We start from the raw sequence: 17,603 nt of genomic DNA, 5'->3' as shown, positions 1-17,603 counted from the left end.
CAAGGAGCCATCTGCAAGATACTTGGTCTTAAAGACCCATTTCACACCTATCACCTTCTGTTTCTCGGGACGCGGAACAAGCTCCCAAGTATGGTTTCGCTCGATGGAATCGAGCTCGGCCTGCATAGCCTGTCTCCAAATATCCTGTGCAAGAGCCTCCTCCACAGTGGAAGGCTCGGAATCCTGAAGAATCTATGACATAAGAGCATAGTTCACACATAGTGAACTATCCCACTGGGCCTGTAAACGTGCGGAGTGACGTGACCTGTAGAAGAAGCAGGAAAGTGAGTAACACCTGAATCCTGCATGAGCCGGCGATACCATAAAGGAATCCTGAGAGACTCCTGCTGCTGTGAGGGAGACCAGGGGGTCTCCGGAACCTGCAAAGCACCCAAATCAGAGAGGGACTTCCCCTCACCGAATGAAGGTAGATCCTCCGCATCAGAAGAAGGCTGTGTATCCCGTGAAGATCCCGAAGTGGCGGTGGAAGAGCTCGTAGAAGACGGAGTCACATCCACCAAAGGGGAAAGGGAAGCCGAAGGAGGAGGAATAGGGGGGGTGCTAAGGGGTATCCTGGAAGGAAGAGAAGGTGGGGGGGGTCCATCGATGACGAAGAAACATCTGTAATGGAACCATCAATCGGATCCTCAGAGGCCGAAGCCTCATCAAAGATCACATCCCTGCTCACCTCAACCTTCCGCGTCGTCGGGTCGTAGAGCCGATATCCCTTCGTGGTCGTGCTATAACCCACGAAGATAAGCTTTCTCGACTTAGAGTCGAACTTCGTCTTCCTCTTCTTCTTGTCCACATGGAGAAAAGCATCGCACCCAAAGATGCGAAAATGGGACACGGAAGGCTTCTTCCCAAAGAAAGCCTCATAAGGAGTCATGTCCTGTAAAGCCGAAGTCGGAGAGCGGTTGCGAATATGCACCGCTGTAGCCACCGCCTCACCCCAAAGGAAATGAGGAAGACTCCTATGCTCCAGCATAGATCGGGCCATCTCCACCATGGTCCGATTCGCACGCTCCACCACACCATTCTCTGATGGCGTGTTCGGATGGGAATACTCCACCCGAATACCATGATCCCTGCAAAACTGAGAGAAAAGGTGAGAAGTGAACTCGCCACCGTGATCAGCTCGAACGCCACGAACCTTGGAAGTTGTTTGGGTCTCCACAAACACCTGCCACTCACAGAAACGGGAGGACGCCTCGCTCTTGTACTCCAAGAAATAAGTCCACACATAACGACTAAAGTCGTCCACAATCAGCATCAAATACCTGGCCTTCCCAAGGGAGGCCGTGCCCATAGGTCCGCAAAGGTCGGTGTGAACCAACTCAAGCGGAGAAGTAGCCCTCCTAGAAGCAACCTGAGGGTGAGGCTGCCTGTGCTGCTTGCCCCTCAAGCAGCTAGGGCACAAAGTGTGAAGAGGAGGGAAATCAGGAAGTCCCTCCACCATCTTCCTCCTAGAAGCCCGCCGAAGTGAATCGAGGTTCAAATGACCATACCGAGCATGCCAAAGCAGCCCAAGCTCATGGGAAGTTCTCGCAGCCAAGGCTGTGAGCGTGTAAAGCCCACTCTCCTGTGTACCTGTCCGAAGAGCATCACCTGTAGAAGCATCCTCCACTGTGATTGCATCCTGTGTAAAAATGACTCGGGTACCTAGCTGAGTAAGGCCATGCACAGATAATAGGTTAAAACCCAAATTAGGGACATAGAGAACTTTGGCGGAGGAAGACCGCCTGTCAGAAAACATAGGTAAAGTCCCCATGCCTCGAACAGGGACTGTAGAGTTGTCACCAATGGTGACTGTACCCCCTCTGGAACGAAGATCCTGAAGCCAATCCTGACGGAAGGTCATATGTGAAGATGCTCCACTGTCTACGAGCCAAGGCTTCTCCTGTGTGGTAGAAGCTAAGGCTGTATCCTCCTCAACAAAGATATGCACAAACGCAGATTCTGTTGTGGCTGGGGCCGCCTTCGAGTCCTTCTCCTTAGGCTTCAAATGGGGATACTTCTGCCAACACTTCTCCTCGGGATGAGCGCCCTTCCCACAATGGGGACATTTGGGCTTCTCCTTCGCATCCTTCTTGTCCTCCTCCTTCTTGTCCTTGGCCTTCTCCTTCTTTTGTTTCTTCTTCTTGCCGCCACCTGTGCCGGCCGTAAATGCCTTGGTGGAGCCACTGGCTCCCACCTCTTTGAGTCGCTCATCATGCTCCAAGACAAGCGGGGAAAGCTCCTCCCATAGGAGTGTCTCACGGGTCCTCGAGGTGATGAGGCTGGTATAGAAGACATCATAACGGGGTGATGGCAGCTGAGTCAACAGAATCATCGCCATATCCTCAGACGATATCATACGACCAAGAGAGGCTAACTCGCCTCGCATATCCTCCATCTTCGTGATGTGCTCCTTCATGGAAGGAGAATCATCAAGACTGAGCATCCGCAACTTCTTCTCCAAGGAAATCTTGTGGGCAAACGTCTTGTGCTGATACAAAGACGCAAGCTTCCTCCACACTTCCGCTGCGGTCTGTAACCTGTGAACATGTACAAGAACGGAATCATGTAGACTCATAAAAAGAAAGGAACGGGCTCGAGAGTTGAGCCTATCCCATAAGGCTGCACGGTCCATAGAGGTGCCATCGGATGAATCCGCGGGGGGACGGTCGATGGGTGAAGAAACAAGCTCCCAAAGGTCAAATGTATCTAGGATGCGGGCCACCTTGCATGACCAGAGGGAGTAGTTGGAACCATCCAACTTATCTTCCTTCGGAAAGGAAGGGAGAATCGGCACCTGAATAGAGGGAATCAAGGAAGGCATCCGCACATCTGAAGCAGTCTTTACGGAAGATACCTTCGCGGTAGATGGAACCCTCTGAGATGCATGGACTGAAGAAGGACGAGGCTGCAATCATTTGGGCATTTCTTCTACGGTAGCAGCAAATTGTGCACTTCCTCACGATAAAAATCAGTAATTTCTCTCTCCTCGGCTTTTTCTCTCATCCATTGTCATTCCCTTAGCCTTTCTTAGCCATGAATAGGAGATCTTAGACATGGAAGTTGGAAGTAGAGCATTTGTTGTTGTAAACCCTAATTTACAATAGAAATTAGGCTTTAGCAGCCACCTCGAGTCCCATGCTAGAAAATAGAAGGCTTAGTACTTGAAATTAGTAGTTGGAATTTGAGGAATTGCTAGAGATTTCAAGTAGCCAGCCATCCCAATGAATTGGGATTTGGGGTTAGGCTTGACCAGCCAAGTCAATTGAAGGCCAATCTTTAGGTGAATCAAGGGGCAAGCTGACAAGAAGGCTTGCTAGTCATTTTTGACAGTAGGAGGTATTGGAAATTGAAGGGGTTGGAGTCAAATCCTAGTGTACTTCATCCAATATTAATAGAAGCTAAAGAAATACCGCAAGGGGCCAGTTTTGGGGCCAATTGGGAGTCTATTGTCCAAGATTGATTGGTAGCATTTGTAATTTTATGCTTGTTGTAATTAGTTCTTAATTAGGTTCTACCACCCTATCTGAGAAGGAAGGCTGGTTTCACTACTCACACTATAGCGACGAAGCAGAATGTGATAAGTGTAACAATGGGGGAGTTGGGCCAAAGGACGAGAGAGTATAAATAGGAGGGGAGATGGGCCTCATTGATGATGGGTATTGTCTTTGCATATATTTCTGAATGTCTTCATTTGTTGTTAAGGGCCAAGGTTTTTGTGATGATTTCACCAATGATGAAGAAGAGCATGACTCGTTCTCCATGATGGGGGAAAAACTGAGACATTAAATTTAGTTGATATGCTGTTTAATATACAGATGTTCTTGGTGTCAAGAGCATGTTTGCTTTGATACACTAGGACCTGTGATTTTAGAACAGAGGAAAATCAGTTGATCAGCTGCATGGCATGATAGATCAGCCAAACACAGCTGTGTCTGGTTGCAGTGGTGACATGGCAGGCTGCATTGATGGTTCAGCAGGGCGACCTCCAGGACAGATAAAACACAACAGAACTTCATTCATGGCAGCTCTCGAGCAGCCAAACTGGTGCCAACAGTAGCAGCTGCAAAATGCGGCAGTTTGACAAGCGTGGGGCAGTGGCATAGCTTTCCTTGCAGTGGGGCAGGTGCACGTGTGCAGCAGATGATGTAATTGGAGCAGCAAGACAGCAGCAGCACCTCTCCAAGTGCAATTGTGAGGATGGAAAAAAGCATGAAAACACAGTAGCTGGGAGGAGCTGAGGCCTGCCCAACAGTCCCCTTTTGCAAATTTCTTAGAAGATCTTTGTCCTACCAAAGAGGTTTGGTTCTAATATTGTATTTGATGAATTTCTCTTTGGGGCTGTATGAGAGCCAAATAAATTGGTGAATAGTTTCAGAATTAATGTTTGCCTAAGAAACATGTACAACTGTGGTGTAAAGATCAGTTTGTTTGATTGGGACTCGAAATGCTAGTGTGCCCCCATAAGCAATCTTTGAACTTAGTCAGAAGGGAGAGGATTGACAGATTTTCTATATTGCTCTTCAGCAATGCTGTAACACATTTTGGCCAAATCAAGATCTTTCTGCTGGATGTTCCGCATATAGACATCAGATGTATTTACTTGAAATATTTTAAATTGCTCTTCTACAATAATGCTCTTTTTCTTTTCCTCCAAAAGTATCATTCTAAGAAAAAAATTTATTCTACAGAGGCAGCTTTCACAGAACTTAGAAAGCAAGGACTAGCAGCTGTTAGCAAGAAGGCTTCGAGAATTGCAACTGAAGGTCTCCTTGCACTTTCTGAGAGGAATGGAGCTGCAGCAATCATTGAACTAAACAGTGAAACAGATTTTGTAGCCCGAAATGAGATCTTTCAATACTTGGTACGTGCAATTTTCTGTAAGCTCAGGCTTCCATAGTCCATGGGTGCCAAAGGAATATGACTTAAAGGCTCACAGATAATGAATGCCAATTGTAAAGTTCTTTGGCTTCTAACAGGCATACATGTCTCTAATGAGCATTGCAGGCGTCGCAAGTAGCAAATGCAGCCCTTTCTATCACAGGGGCTGGTTCAGGTGGGCAATCACAAGCTACTGCTATTGATCTGCAAGCTTTGGAGGTGAGTAGTTTCTGTAAGTAAAGTGGTGTTAGGCTTAAGATGTAAGAATTAAGTGCTGTTTTTACTTTTGGTTATTTATTTATTGTTTTATAAGCTCAAAGTTACTGCAGATACAACTTAATTCTTTAGCTGATAAGTTTGCAGTTCTCTTGTGGAATATAGCACTAAAAGCATATGGCATTACACAATCCTTGTATCATTTGCATGCCTTTTTTTACAAGGACAGTGATGCTGGCTGCAAACATTGAGATTGCTGGATGAGTTGCTGTTGTTAATGGTAAAGGCAATAAGGGAGCTCCTAATGTGTCCACACATAGTAGACCACTCAGACAGAATTTAAAAGCATAATGAGCAATCTGTCCAAGTCCAACAGCATAATCTCTTGAATACCTCTATAAAATAGTTCACAGTTTCTGCTCTTCAATCCCTAGCCTCATATTATGACAGGGCAGTGATGTAGGCTGGTGTCCATGCATTAAGGACAACTTAGACATTCTATCAAAGAGCACATAGAGTCCAGCATCATAGCCACTTGAATTCCCCAGCAAATTAGTCCATAGATATAAAAGGTCCATCATAGTTGTCAGGTACAAAATGTATGATAGGGTCAATACGATAAACATGATACTGAATGGTACCTTAAGATCTTATAAGGTATAGTACAATATAAGTACGAAAAAAAAAACCTTGAGTTTTTAAAAAACTATAGATGATAGGACACATGTTTAAAGTTAAAATAGTAATGCCATTCCAAAATAAGATGAACACATGAGGTTACAAGCCCAAATTGGCATATGTTGGGTCCTAGCGGTCGCATGTGCTATATGTGAACATACATGGATAGATCATAGGTAGGAGTGGATACAACGATCAATCATACAAAAAAGAGAGAGACCTAGAGTGAGGCTTGACTATCATCATATCTTGGGGTTCTTGGCCTGACATTGTGAAACAACTAACTTACAAATCACATGTGCACTTCATATTTGCATGTTTGATGAATCACTTAGTCAAACGTGTTAGAGATTGACATTCCTTGGACAGGTAGGTGCAGTAGGTACAGCAGGCAGTCCACGTGGCAGCTGACGTCAGCAACAGTAGCAGGCGACAGGCTGAAGACACGTGTTAGGTCAGGCACTAAGGCTGTAGTTGGACAGTTTTCTGTCCAATCGGCTGCATTAAACCTACACTATTTGGTGCATCATTAGTGGCCTATTTATTGGCCCCAGTCTCTATACTTTTTCACAATTGTGCTCTCAGTTTTCAGGCTGCAGACCGTGGAGATTGCCCTCGGGGTTCTTGGAGAGTGTGATGTTTGGGGTGGAGACATACGCAGACATTCTCTCTGCACCCATGTATATATCTACATCTTTATATAGCATTCTTCATTGCAGATTTTTTGCGTTTCATTGTCTCTCTCTCTCTCTCCTCTGTGTTCACTCTTTGTTTTGGTCATACGCTTCCACACTACTTCACTCTAACAAAATGCTAAGTAAAGCATCAAAATTTCTTGTCCTCGTGACAAAGTGACTTAATGTGAATGCACTAGGGATACTTCAAGGTTAGGGAAGCCGAGCCCTATTTATAGGACTTGATGTTCTATTGTGCACATTCATTGTGTTATCACCACAAGGTAACCGTGAAACGTTTCACCTTTGAAATGTTTCATATCCGAGACGTTGCATTTCAACATGAAACGCTTTACCCTTGGGTAGGTGCTAAGTGAAACGCTACATGAAATGGAAAAATAACACATTCAGAGTACATATATTTAGCATGTTTTTGACAGAAATTGCTTTTTTCCCTTGTGGAACGAAACATATATTTGAAATGTTGCATACTGAAATGTTTCATCAGTGAACATGTTTCACGTTTCATGCCTACTGAAACACGATCAAATGCGAAACATTTCATGGTTACCATGGACCACCATTGTTGGACTTTGGCTCCTTCGTTTAGTATGGGATGCTAGCTTTGTTAAAGATTAGTCATCTCTTGGACTGGCATTCTCAGGCTATAGTTGGTATAGTCAATTCTCTCGGGCACAATTAAGCATTTTTCTTGTCAAATTTGGGCATTTTCAGCAGTTGCCAGATGTAGTCACACCATTTACTAGGTAGGTCAGATGTGATTTAGGCAAGCGGTAGTGCCACGTGGCAGGGAGGAGGCTGGTTGCTGATTATTTAATCATTTTGTGCAGCAGTTGGCAGCTTTTATGTTGGTCAGCCAGTTTGCTGGCTGTCTCCATTATTTTATTGGCCTATTTTCTCCTATTTATAGCCACTCGGTTGCATTTCCTCATCACTTGTCATTTTAGGTGGTGGAGAGAGAGATCAGCTCGAGGAGATACTTGACAGCCCGTTTGTGTATGTGCCTTCTTCATTTCAACATTCATTGACTTTGTAGATTTCTGCATTTTGTCTCTTTCCTCTCTCCCTCTTTTGTGGTGTTCATTGTCTTTCAGTCTTGTCCATATGCTTCTGCATTCATTGCACTTTGACATGGTATCAAAACAGTGTAGAAGGGCCGATTGATTGTGGGAAGACTTGATTGGGAGGATTCTTGACAAAAGTTTGTGTTGTCAGCCTTCAGAGGTTGAGGTGGATAGGTGAAGTGCAGAGGAGTGAAGTTGTTGTTTTTTGCTGTTGATAAAAAAGAAAAGATTGTGTTTTCAGCCTTTCGGAGTAGATTTTTAGTTTTCATCACCTTCGGTAGGTGAAACTCTTTAAGGATGAGCGGAGGAAGCCCTAGCAAGCGTCTGCATTGTGTGCAAAGTCAAAGAGGGCTGCCCTAGTTTTTGTGCAGGTCATTCAATTGACAATGTTGAGTGAACTTGACACGGAGTTTCAAGCTATTATAGACTATAAGATCCCTATGTTGCTGGCTCTTTCTTCAGATTAGGAGCTCAATGGGGAGAATTACCGCATTTGGTGCTTAATGATGCTTTCCATACAAGAGTTCATTGATTTGGTGGAGCTTGTGACTGAGGCTATAGACCATCCTACAACCCCTAATACCTCCAAGGTTTCTGCAGATAAGAAAAAGCTGAGTTGATGAAGGTACACGTACATTGAGACAAATTGAATGCTCACATCTGTTCCTTCCTTTTTCTCTCTTGTACTCCAGCCATTATTGCTCAACAGAGCACTTGACTATGGCTTGTGAGATATGGTTGGAGTTGGATCAAATGTACAATTGGATGATTGTGATGAAGCAGGTGCCCTTGGAGGTTCAGATGAAGGACTTTTGAGTTCTGACAAGTCTTTTTCTATGTGGAAGCATGCCAACATGTTGGGTGTAAAGTCCCTTCGTCTTGTTGTATAAAGTTATACAAGTGTGAACACACCCTTATTGTACCCTAACATATAAATCCATTCTTTATTCTTTGTGAACCATCACAATTTGGTACACCTAGCGTTGTGTTCACTCTCTCTTACTCTCAACATTGCTGCTCGCACTTTTGACTCACACTTCCATTGTGCACTTTCCTCTTCAAATCGGTATCGGAGCTATGGCTAAGGTGTGCACGCTTCCCGAAGTCTAAGCGGGTCAGTCTCAGCTTGTGTGTGTGAAGATAACAGCAGGTTGCCACTTCTGCAGGTCAGCGTATGCTATGCTTGTGTAGGCGCAGCTGTCTAGGTAGTCTGCAGGTCAGGCATGACCTTCTTAGGCAGGTGACAGTCATGTTTTGCAATCGGGTGATAGTTTGACAGTAGGTGATAGTCATTTCTGGTCAGCGCAGGATTGCTGAAAGTCATCCTTTCTACTGCTGTACATGTATTTGGACTAAATCTTACTGGAAGTCATCCTTTCTACTGCCATACATGTATTTGGACTAAATCTTACTCTTATTTCCTGAAATTTTGGGCTAAAATTAGCTGAATATTCAGCTTGTTGTTTGTTGTCATAAATTATAGCATTGGTTTTTTGGTGCATTGCTGAAAAATGGCCACTAATGCTTCTAGCAGCAGTGACCTAAATCCCTGTTTGAAATCAAGAGGTTTGATGGCATTGGCCTTGATTTATGGAAGGATAGGATGCAAAGCATTTTGTTTCTCAAGGATTGTGATGATGCTTTCTTGGAGACTAAGCCTGCAGCTATACTAGATGTTGATTGGGCTAAACTTAACAAGAAGGCCATTGCATACATTAAGATGGCTGTGTTTGATGATGTATTTACAGACATTAAGCGTCTTGATATGGGTTATGCTATATAGAAAAAGTTAAAGGACACTTCGAGGCATCACTATCAATGAGCCAAGGTTGCTTAGAAGATGAGATAGTTGAAGAAGGCTCCTCCCTTCGCTCTCGGATGAAGGTGAGGGTATGTCCTCCAGCATTTCTCCTTAGGGTGTGAGGTCTTCACACAATTCAAAGTTGAAAGATAACTCCGACTTCTTCTTCCTCCCTTTCTTTTGCTTGGCATATTGTTTTCCTAGAGATAAGGTCATGAGGACATGTATATTTTTAAAACCTCACTTAACATGATTATTAATTTTTAATCACATGATTTAAGTAAATGTTGCACATGTGAGGTGCAATTGGGGTTAGAGTATATTTACAAGCCCGGGACTTGAGAAAATCACGAGATGTCAAAGGCAAAAGTTGCTACTGTTAAGAGTCAGTTCCTTGCCACGTCAGCAGTGCTACATGGTAGCAATCAAACTGTCCGTCTACTGCAGTTAGCTGCATTAAATGTAGTCGACCTACCTTTTTTGGGCATTTTTTGAGGCATTTTTTTCAGCCTTTTTAAGGCTGAGTTTCTAGCAGACTTCATCACTTGTATTTGACAGATTTCAGCTTGTTGGTGACATAGACAGCCTCGGGGCTGATGGAGATTGAGGTCCTCAAGGCGGAGACATACGCAGATATTCTCTCTGCACTCGTGTATAATTCTGCATTCTTATACAACATTCTTCATTGCAGATTTTCTGCATTTCACTCTCTTTCTCTCTCTCTCTCTTCTCTCTCCGTTCACTCTTTGTCACGGCCATTCGCTTCCTGATTGCTTCACTCTGACATGGCATTAGAGCATTGAAGGACTAGACCTATTTGAAGAGGAGTTTTCATTGCGACATAAGGTCGTGTTTTCAGTGTTCAAGTGCGAGCAAGTGGGTTGTGGATTAGAACAAGGTTGAGGCGAGCGTGGGTGTGCGAGAAAAGAGAAGATTTATTGAAGCTGTTACTGTTTTTCTGCTGTTAGAGAAGGAAGAAGGCTGTGTTTTTTGCCATCAAGTGCAGATTTTGCATTTTCATCGTCTCCGACTGCTGAAGAAGGTTCGGGACTTAGATACAAGAGCCCTAGCAGGCTGTGTTTTTACAGTCAGAGGGGTTTTTTTTTGCGTTTGTCCAGGCATCGCAGGTGAAGATGTCCACAGAGACTGAAGTGGAGTTCCAGGCGATCATGGACCGGAAGGTGCCTGTCTTACCGGCTCTTCCATCAGATCAAAAGCTTAATGGTGACAATTATTGCATATAGCGTGTGATGATATTGGCCATATTGGAGTCTTATGATTTGGTGGAGCTTGTGATGGAGGAGATCAACTGGCCCTTGGTCAGATGAGTCCAAACTCTCTTCCAGTGCTCGTGGGAAGTTGACCAAAGCCCAATCTCATTGGGATAAACTGAGTGCCAGGATTTGTTCTTTCCTTCTTCTATTTTGTATAACAGCTATGATAGCCCATATAGAGCACTTGATGGGCACTTGATGGTGGCTTGGGAGATATGGCTGAAACTTGATCAGATGTACAACTGGATGACCCTTATGAAGAGGGTTTCTTTGGAGGTGTAGATGCGGACCCTGTCCGTAAATAAGTCTTCTTCGCTTTGGGAACACATCAACAAGCTTTGGCAGCTCCAAATGCAGGTTTAAAATGCAGGGAAGCCCGTTTCCTTCGAAGTCATGGCGATCACATTATTGTCCCAGTTGTTGCTGCCACGATTCAGTACTTTTTATTCCGCTCTTATTGCTCGACTCTTCGATGGGAAGAGTTGGTTCCTATGGTCTTGGACCAAGAGGAACGATTGAAGGGACAGAATGCTTCCAAATCGGAGGCATTGGTTGGTCAAGCCTCTTAGAAGAAGGGGAAGGACCAAAAGAAGAATAATAAGGATAACAAATCCAAGAAGGACAAAGAGAAAGAATGGATATGTCATATTTGTGGTAAGACCGGCCATTGGAAGAAGGATTGCCTCGACAAGGACAAGAAGGACACCAAAGAAGAAGGACATGAAGGATTCTGGAGTGATGGTTGCACCCTCATCAACTGCTTTTCTACAATTAGTGGTCATTGAGGACCCTACATCGAAGACTTCTGATGCTGTTGCGATGACAGCTTCCTAGGCTCGAGAGTGGATCATGGACAGTGGTGCCTCACAGCACATGACTCCTTCGATAGTCGGTGTTGCCCATTTGTGACCCTTGTGTGGGTAGATTCTTATCGGAGATAGCTCTTCTATGTCTATTGCTGCACGGGGTGAGATGCGGCCGAGTCCATACGTGGTGGTACCCACACTTTCGAGATGTTGCATGTGCCAGGTTTAGGGTATCATTTACTCTCGGTACATAAGATTTGTTCTCTTGATCTCTCGGTGAAGTTTGACAATGATGCTGTTCGCAGTTTTGATCGTGGATCGCGGAAGGTTCTCTCTTCAAGGTATGAGGAGAATGGCATTCTACAAATTGAAGTCTTCTTCCGCTCTTGCCTCTCTTCTCCTTACCTCTTAGACCTAGTCCGTGCTATGGCATGCTCGGTTTGGCCACTTGAACTATGAGTATCTTCGGAAGGTGTAACGAGGATTGCTTGTTCGAGGTTTGCCGGACATAGTGGTGAGCTAGCAGTCATGTGTCTCTTGCATTCGTGGGAAGCATCATAGGGATGCGATTCCCACCAAAGCTTCGAGGCGGTCTACTTCACCTATGGAGCTTGTATCTACGGATTTTTGTGGCCCGATGAGGAATGAGTCCTTGAAGGGGAGTTTATACTTCATGTTGATCGTAGATGAGTACAGCAGGATGACATGGGCCTACTTCTTGACGTTGAAGTCGGTGGCTTTCTCCCACTTCAAGGATTGGCTTCTCTTCGAGGAGAACTGGTCTAGCCAGAGATTGAAGACCGTGCTATTAGACAAGGGTGGTGAATTTGTTTCTAATAAGTTTTCTCGTTTTTGTGCAAATAGGGGCATTCACTAGGAGTTTAATAATACTAATACTCCTCAAGAGAATGGCATTTTGGAGCGGAAGAACCGAAGTGTGATCGAGACTGCACGCACCACGATGGAGCACCGACAGACACCTTAGTTTCTGTGGGTCGAGGCAGTGGCTATGACAATCCACATCCTAAATCGATCTCCCACTTTGGCCATTGACAAGATGACACCTTTTGAGGCTTACTTTGGGACTAAGCCTGATATCTCTTATTTCAAGATCTTTGGGTGTGACGTCTATGTGCACATTCCAAAGATGCAACGTGACAAGTTCGAGGTGGCTTCGTGACAACAAGTCTTTGTTGGCTAGAGCTCCTAGTCCCAAGGTTATTGCTTGTATGATCTTGTAAAGTGGGATGCCTACACGAGCCGAGATGTGCGGTTCGTGGAAGTTCCGGCCACAGAGGGAGGTGAGTGGGACCCCGTACTTGGAGATCTAGGAGAGAGTTGGGCTCCCACGGGAGTTCCTTTGGGGCCAATGCCTCTTGATGGAGATTCTTCTTCGAATTCCGAGTCTTCTCTTCCACCAGCCATCCCAGTGGAGATCCCGCTGGTGGATGTACCCGAGTCTTCAGTGGATGGAGAGTGCCGCGGCCGCCTCCTCGTTGGGCCCGTGACACTCTCTGAGATTCAAGGATCAAGGGGGTCCTTGAGGACTGGGAACTGTAGGATGTACCACAGAGGTCATGGAGGCACCAGGCATATACTACGGAGCTTGTTTGCTCTAACTACTGCTTGATGTCGTGTGTTATGCAGGATAGAGAGCCTACATCAGTGAAGGAGGCTTTGCAGTTTGATCATTGGTGGAAGGCGATGGAAGCTGAGTTGGAGGCTATTGAGCGAAATGGCACTTGGTTACTTGTGTCTCGTCCCTCTCATAATAAGGTGATTGGTGTTAAATGGGTCTTCAAGACCAAGTACCATAGTGATGGCTCCTTGGACAAGCACGAGGCTCGCCTTGATGCTAAAGTTTTTGCACAATGCCCAGGTGTAGACTTCCATGATACGTTTGCCCCTATAGCTCGCATGGTGACTATTCGTGCTGTTTTTGCCTTGGATGGCCATAGGAGATGGCTTGTTTTTCAGTTGGATGTGAAGTCGGCCTTCTTGAATGGTGATTTGAAGGAGGAGATCTATGTAGAGTAGCCTCCTGGATTTGGTTTTTGAGATGGGCAGGTTTATAGATTAAAGAAGGCCTTGTATGGCCTGAAGTAGGCTCCACGTGCTTGAAACCAGAAGATTGACTCGTTTCTCCAAGCCAAGTTGGGATATTGGCGTTCTAGGGCCGATCCACAGCTTTATGTGCACACTTCCTAGGGTGGTTGTGTATTGTTTGTTTTGTATGTTGATGACTTGATTATCATAGGTGCTCATACCGAGAAGGTCGAAAAGACGAAGACAGCTCTACACCAGAAGTTCGAGATGACAGATTTAGGACTTCTCCATTTCTTTTTGGGCCATGAGATTTATTAGTCTTAGAGGGGGATTTTCATCTCTCAACAGAGATGTACAGGAGCTCTTGGTGACTTTTGAGATGGAGGATTGTCGGTCCATTTCTACTCCTATGGATTTGAAAATGAAGGCCACTTCACACGCAACTTCTCCTTTGGCGGATGGTACTCGCTACCGTGAGCTGATATGATCATTGATTTGACTCCTCAACACACGGGTTGATCTATGCTTTGTTGTAGGTCTCTTGGCTGGGTTCATGAGTTCGCCTTAGCAACAGGTGCATTGGTAGGCTGCTCAGAGGATCCTATGGTATTTGAGGGGGACCTCCGACTTAGGATCCAACAGGTACAAGTGCTTCTGATCTGTTTCTTGTAGGTTGGAGTGTCTACTACAGGTTATTGTTTTACCTTGGGTGTTGGTGCTATCTCTTGGAGTGGCAAGAAGCAGTCGACGTTAGCCCTATCTTTGATTGAGGCAGAGTATCGGGCTGCGTCTTCTACCACATGTGAGGCTGTGTGGCTTCGGTGGTTGTTGGAGGAGCTTGGCTGCCTCTAGACTCGTCTTACTATCTTGCGGTGTGACAATGAGAGTTGCATTGCCTTGGCACGGAATCCCGTATTCCATGCCGGATGAAGCACATAGAGATCCAGTATCACTTCATCAGGGAGAAGCTTCTGGATGCGACCATTGATGTGTACTGTAAGGCTGAAGACAATCTTGCAGATTTGTTTACAAAGGCACTTCCCTAGGCTTTACTTCATCGACATTTCAAATCCCTACATCTGTTGCCTTGTCCAGGATGTGAGAGGGGTGTTAAGAGTCAGCTCCCTGCCACGTCAGCAGTGCCATGTGGCAGTAGTCGGACTGTCTGACTCCGATTGTAGTTGGCTGCATTAAATGCGTTGCCTTTTTCAGGCATGTTTTGAGGCATTCTTTTCAGCCTTTTTAAGGCCGAGTTTCCAGCATAGTTGCATTCGTACTACGTACGGACACACACTCTCTCTCTCTCTCTCTCTCTCTCTCTCTCTCTCTCTCTCTCTCTCTTTCCAAGATGAGTATGCAATTCCAAGAGCATCCCTCCCTCCCCTCCTCTCTCTCTCTCTCTCTCTCTCTCTCTCTCTCTCTTTCCAAGATGAGTATGCAATTCCAAGAGCATCCCTCCCCTCCTCTCTCTCTCTCTCTCTCTCTCTCTCTCTCGTCACACACACACACACACACACATACACACACACACACACACACACAAGAATGAAGAGCTTGTTTGTCCATCCACCCTAAACTTTGCTTTGTTCTTTGATGTATTACATATATACTCCCATCTATCTTCTAGTAGCACATTGCGCATGTTGTGCATGAGGTTTTTCCTTGTTATCCTCATGTATTCATCCTATTAACTCAAGTGACATTGCTATTTTAGCTCTAAACATGTGTTCTATTATCTATAATCCAAAACAACGAAGTGTTTGTTTTTTTTTTCCTCGTACTAATATCGTACCGTACCCTATAAAATCATAAGGTACCAATTAATACCGTATTTTATTGTACGTACCGTATCGTACATTTCGTACATGACAACCTTGGTTTCCAACAGATTTCATCACTTGTATTTGACAGATTTCAACGTACTGGTGATAGAGACAGCACTCAGGGATGACGGAGATCAAGGTCCTTAAGGCGGAGACATACGAAGATATTCTCTCTGCATCCATGTATAATTTTGCATCCTTATACAACATTCTTCACTCAGATTTTCTGCGTTTCACTGTCTCTCTCTCTCTCTCTCTCTCTCCTCTCTCCGTTCACTCTGTCACGGTCATTCGCTTCCGCATTGCTTCACTTTGAGAGGTATAAGTTATGTTGCACATGTACTTGGTGGTATCTGGTGTCAATCGTTGGCCTAGGTCATTCATTTGGCCATAAGTGTCATTTGATGATACTAGAGATGTGGCGTTTAATGGTACCTAACGCCGATCTAATGGTCAAAGATGGCATAGAGAGACTTGGGAGTGGAAGATGCCTAGCCAATTTAATTATTGGCCAGTTCGATTATTTTTCTGGGCACTGAAATAATTATTAGATTAATTTTCGGTAATTAAAGGCTGAAAATTAATATTTAATGATGGATAATGTTGGAAAAACCATTTGGGAGGACTGCCACTTGGCAAACTTGCTCATACAGGCTGGTAAAAGGTTGAAGAAGAGGAAAAACGAGATCATTCTTGTTGTGGCAAAGGTGGGAGAGCTGTGAGCAGCCATCGCTAGCCTATTTTCAGCCATTGCAGCCAGCCACAAGTGAGTTTTGAGGAGACGATTGTAGATTCGGATCCTCCACAGCTGGGCAATTACATCTAGGTACAGGGTGACAGCTGATTTGGATGTCTTAGCTATAGGCGATATCATTTAATGCTGTTGTGGCAAGGCAGTAGGTGTATTTGATTGATTTTCAGTCATTCTTCGCGACAAAATTGTGAATTCTCTCTCTACAGCTTTCTCTCTCATCTCCTTGCGATTTGACAGACTTGCTCTGAAGATCTCAGCATTTGGATCCTTGGAGGTTGAGAAATTGCAAATTTCTTTGTTGTAAACCCTAATTTACAGCAGAAATTAGGGTTCAGCAGCAGCCTCGGGAAGTGTGCTAGAAATTGGAAGCTCCAAGACTTAGACTTTTTAGGGCTGAAGGTGAATTTCAGCTAAATTCAGGTGGAGGACTAGCCAGCCATTGAATTTGGGGCATCTCCATCGTCTATGAAGTGGGTGAAGGCCAATTAAGTGCCCGAATTAAGGGGCAAAACAGATTGAAGACTTGCTAGTCACTTTGGATAGCAAGGGAAGTTTGGATTGTGAAGGGGATCTGGAGAATCCCATTGTAAATCAACTTCTTCTTCAATAAAGCTAAAGAAATACCGAAAGGGGTGCCAATTTTGGGGCCACTTGGGTGTGCATTGTCTAAGATCAGTAGGTAAATTTGTATTTTCAGATTTGCATTTATTGTTTGCTTCTGTAATTAAGTTGTAATCAGGGATTTACCACCCATCCACGGAAGGAAGGTTGGTTTCAGATAAGGCCCCATAAGCACGGCCATGTGTACAGGCTCTGCAAGAAGTTGTCTCACTATGACGCGTATCCTTCTCAAGCACCAATGGGATGGAAGATGTAGAACATATTATATGTTAGTGATGGAGGATGTGAGAGAAGTGTCACAGCTAGGTTCTTTCTTTTGCTTGGTGTGTTGTGTACTTGGAGATAAGGCCCCATAAGCATAGCCATGTGTACGGGCTCCGCAAGAAGTTGTCTCACTATGACACGCAACTTGCTCAGGCACCAATGGGATGGAAGATGTAGAACAAATTATATGTCAGTGACGAAAGATGTGAGAGAAGTGTCACAGTTAGGTTCTCCGAAGAAATGTCCGAACCAAGGGATGAAAGATTACCTTGAATCTCCTTCATCCTGTGGATGTGACCCCTCATCGTAGGGGAATTAGTGACAGAAAGCTGTTGTAGCTGCAACCTGAGAGAGAATTGATGCCCAAATGTTTGGATTTGGAAGAGAGATGCCAATCTCCTCCAAACTGCTGCAGCAGTGTGGATATATCTAATATGTACAAGCACAAAATCTATACAACTCAAAAGGAGAAAATAGCGGGCTTTGGCATTCAACTGATTCCATAAAGATGTCGAATCTATGGTCACACCATCATGAGGATCCACGGTAGGTTGGGTATAGGGCCACAACAAAAGCCTAAAGGTCACAGTTGTCGAGGAGACACTCCATGTGGCACGATCATAAAGGGTAGTTTGTCCCATCCAGCTTGTTGGATATGGGTAGAGAGGGTAGGATTGGCACTT

At 44.7% G+C, this 17,603-nt stretch overlaps 1 protein-coding gene across 1 annotated transcript in view; it reads left to right on the top strand.

Moving 5' to 3' along the window:
• Positions 1-17,603, top strand: part of LOC148020191 (translation elongation factor Ts (EF-Ts)) — a 54,724-nt gene that overhangs the window by 28,937 nt on the left and 8,184 nt on the right. Inside the window, exons 2-3 of the mRNA XM_087700501.1 lie at positions 4,689-4,861; positions 5,005-5,097. Of these exons, the coding sequence (XP_087556627.1) occupies positions 4,689-4,861; positions 5,005-5,097 (266 nt within the window). The remainder of the gene's footprint in view (positions 1-4,688; positions 4,862-5,004; positions 5,098-17,603) is intronic.

This window comes from Lygodium microphyllum, chromosome 19, assembly GCF_053477565.2.
Source record: "Lygodium microphyllum isolate KBCC chromosome 19, Lygodium_microphyllum_v1.1.10, whole genome shotgun sequence".
NCBI lineage: Eukaryota > Viridiplantae > Streptophyta > Polypodiopsida > Schizaeales > Lygodiaceae > Lygodium > Lygodium microphyllum.
This window is presented reverse-complemented; position numbering and strand designations above follow the sequence as displayed.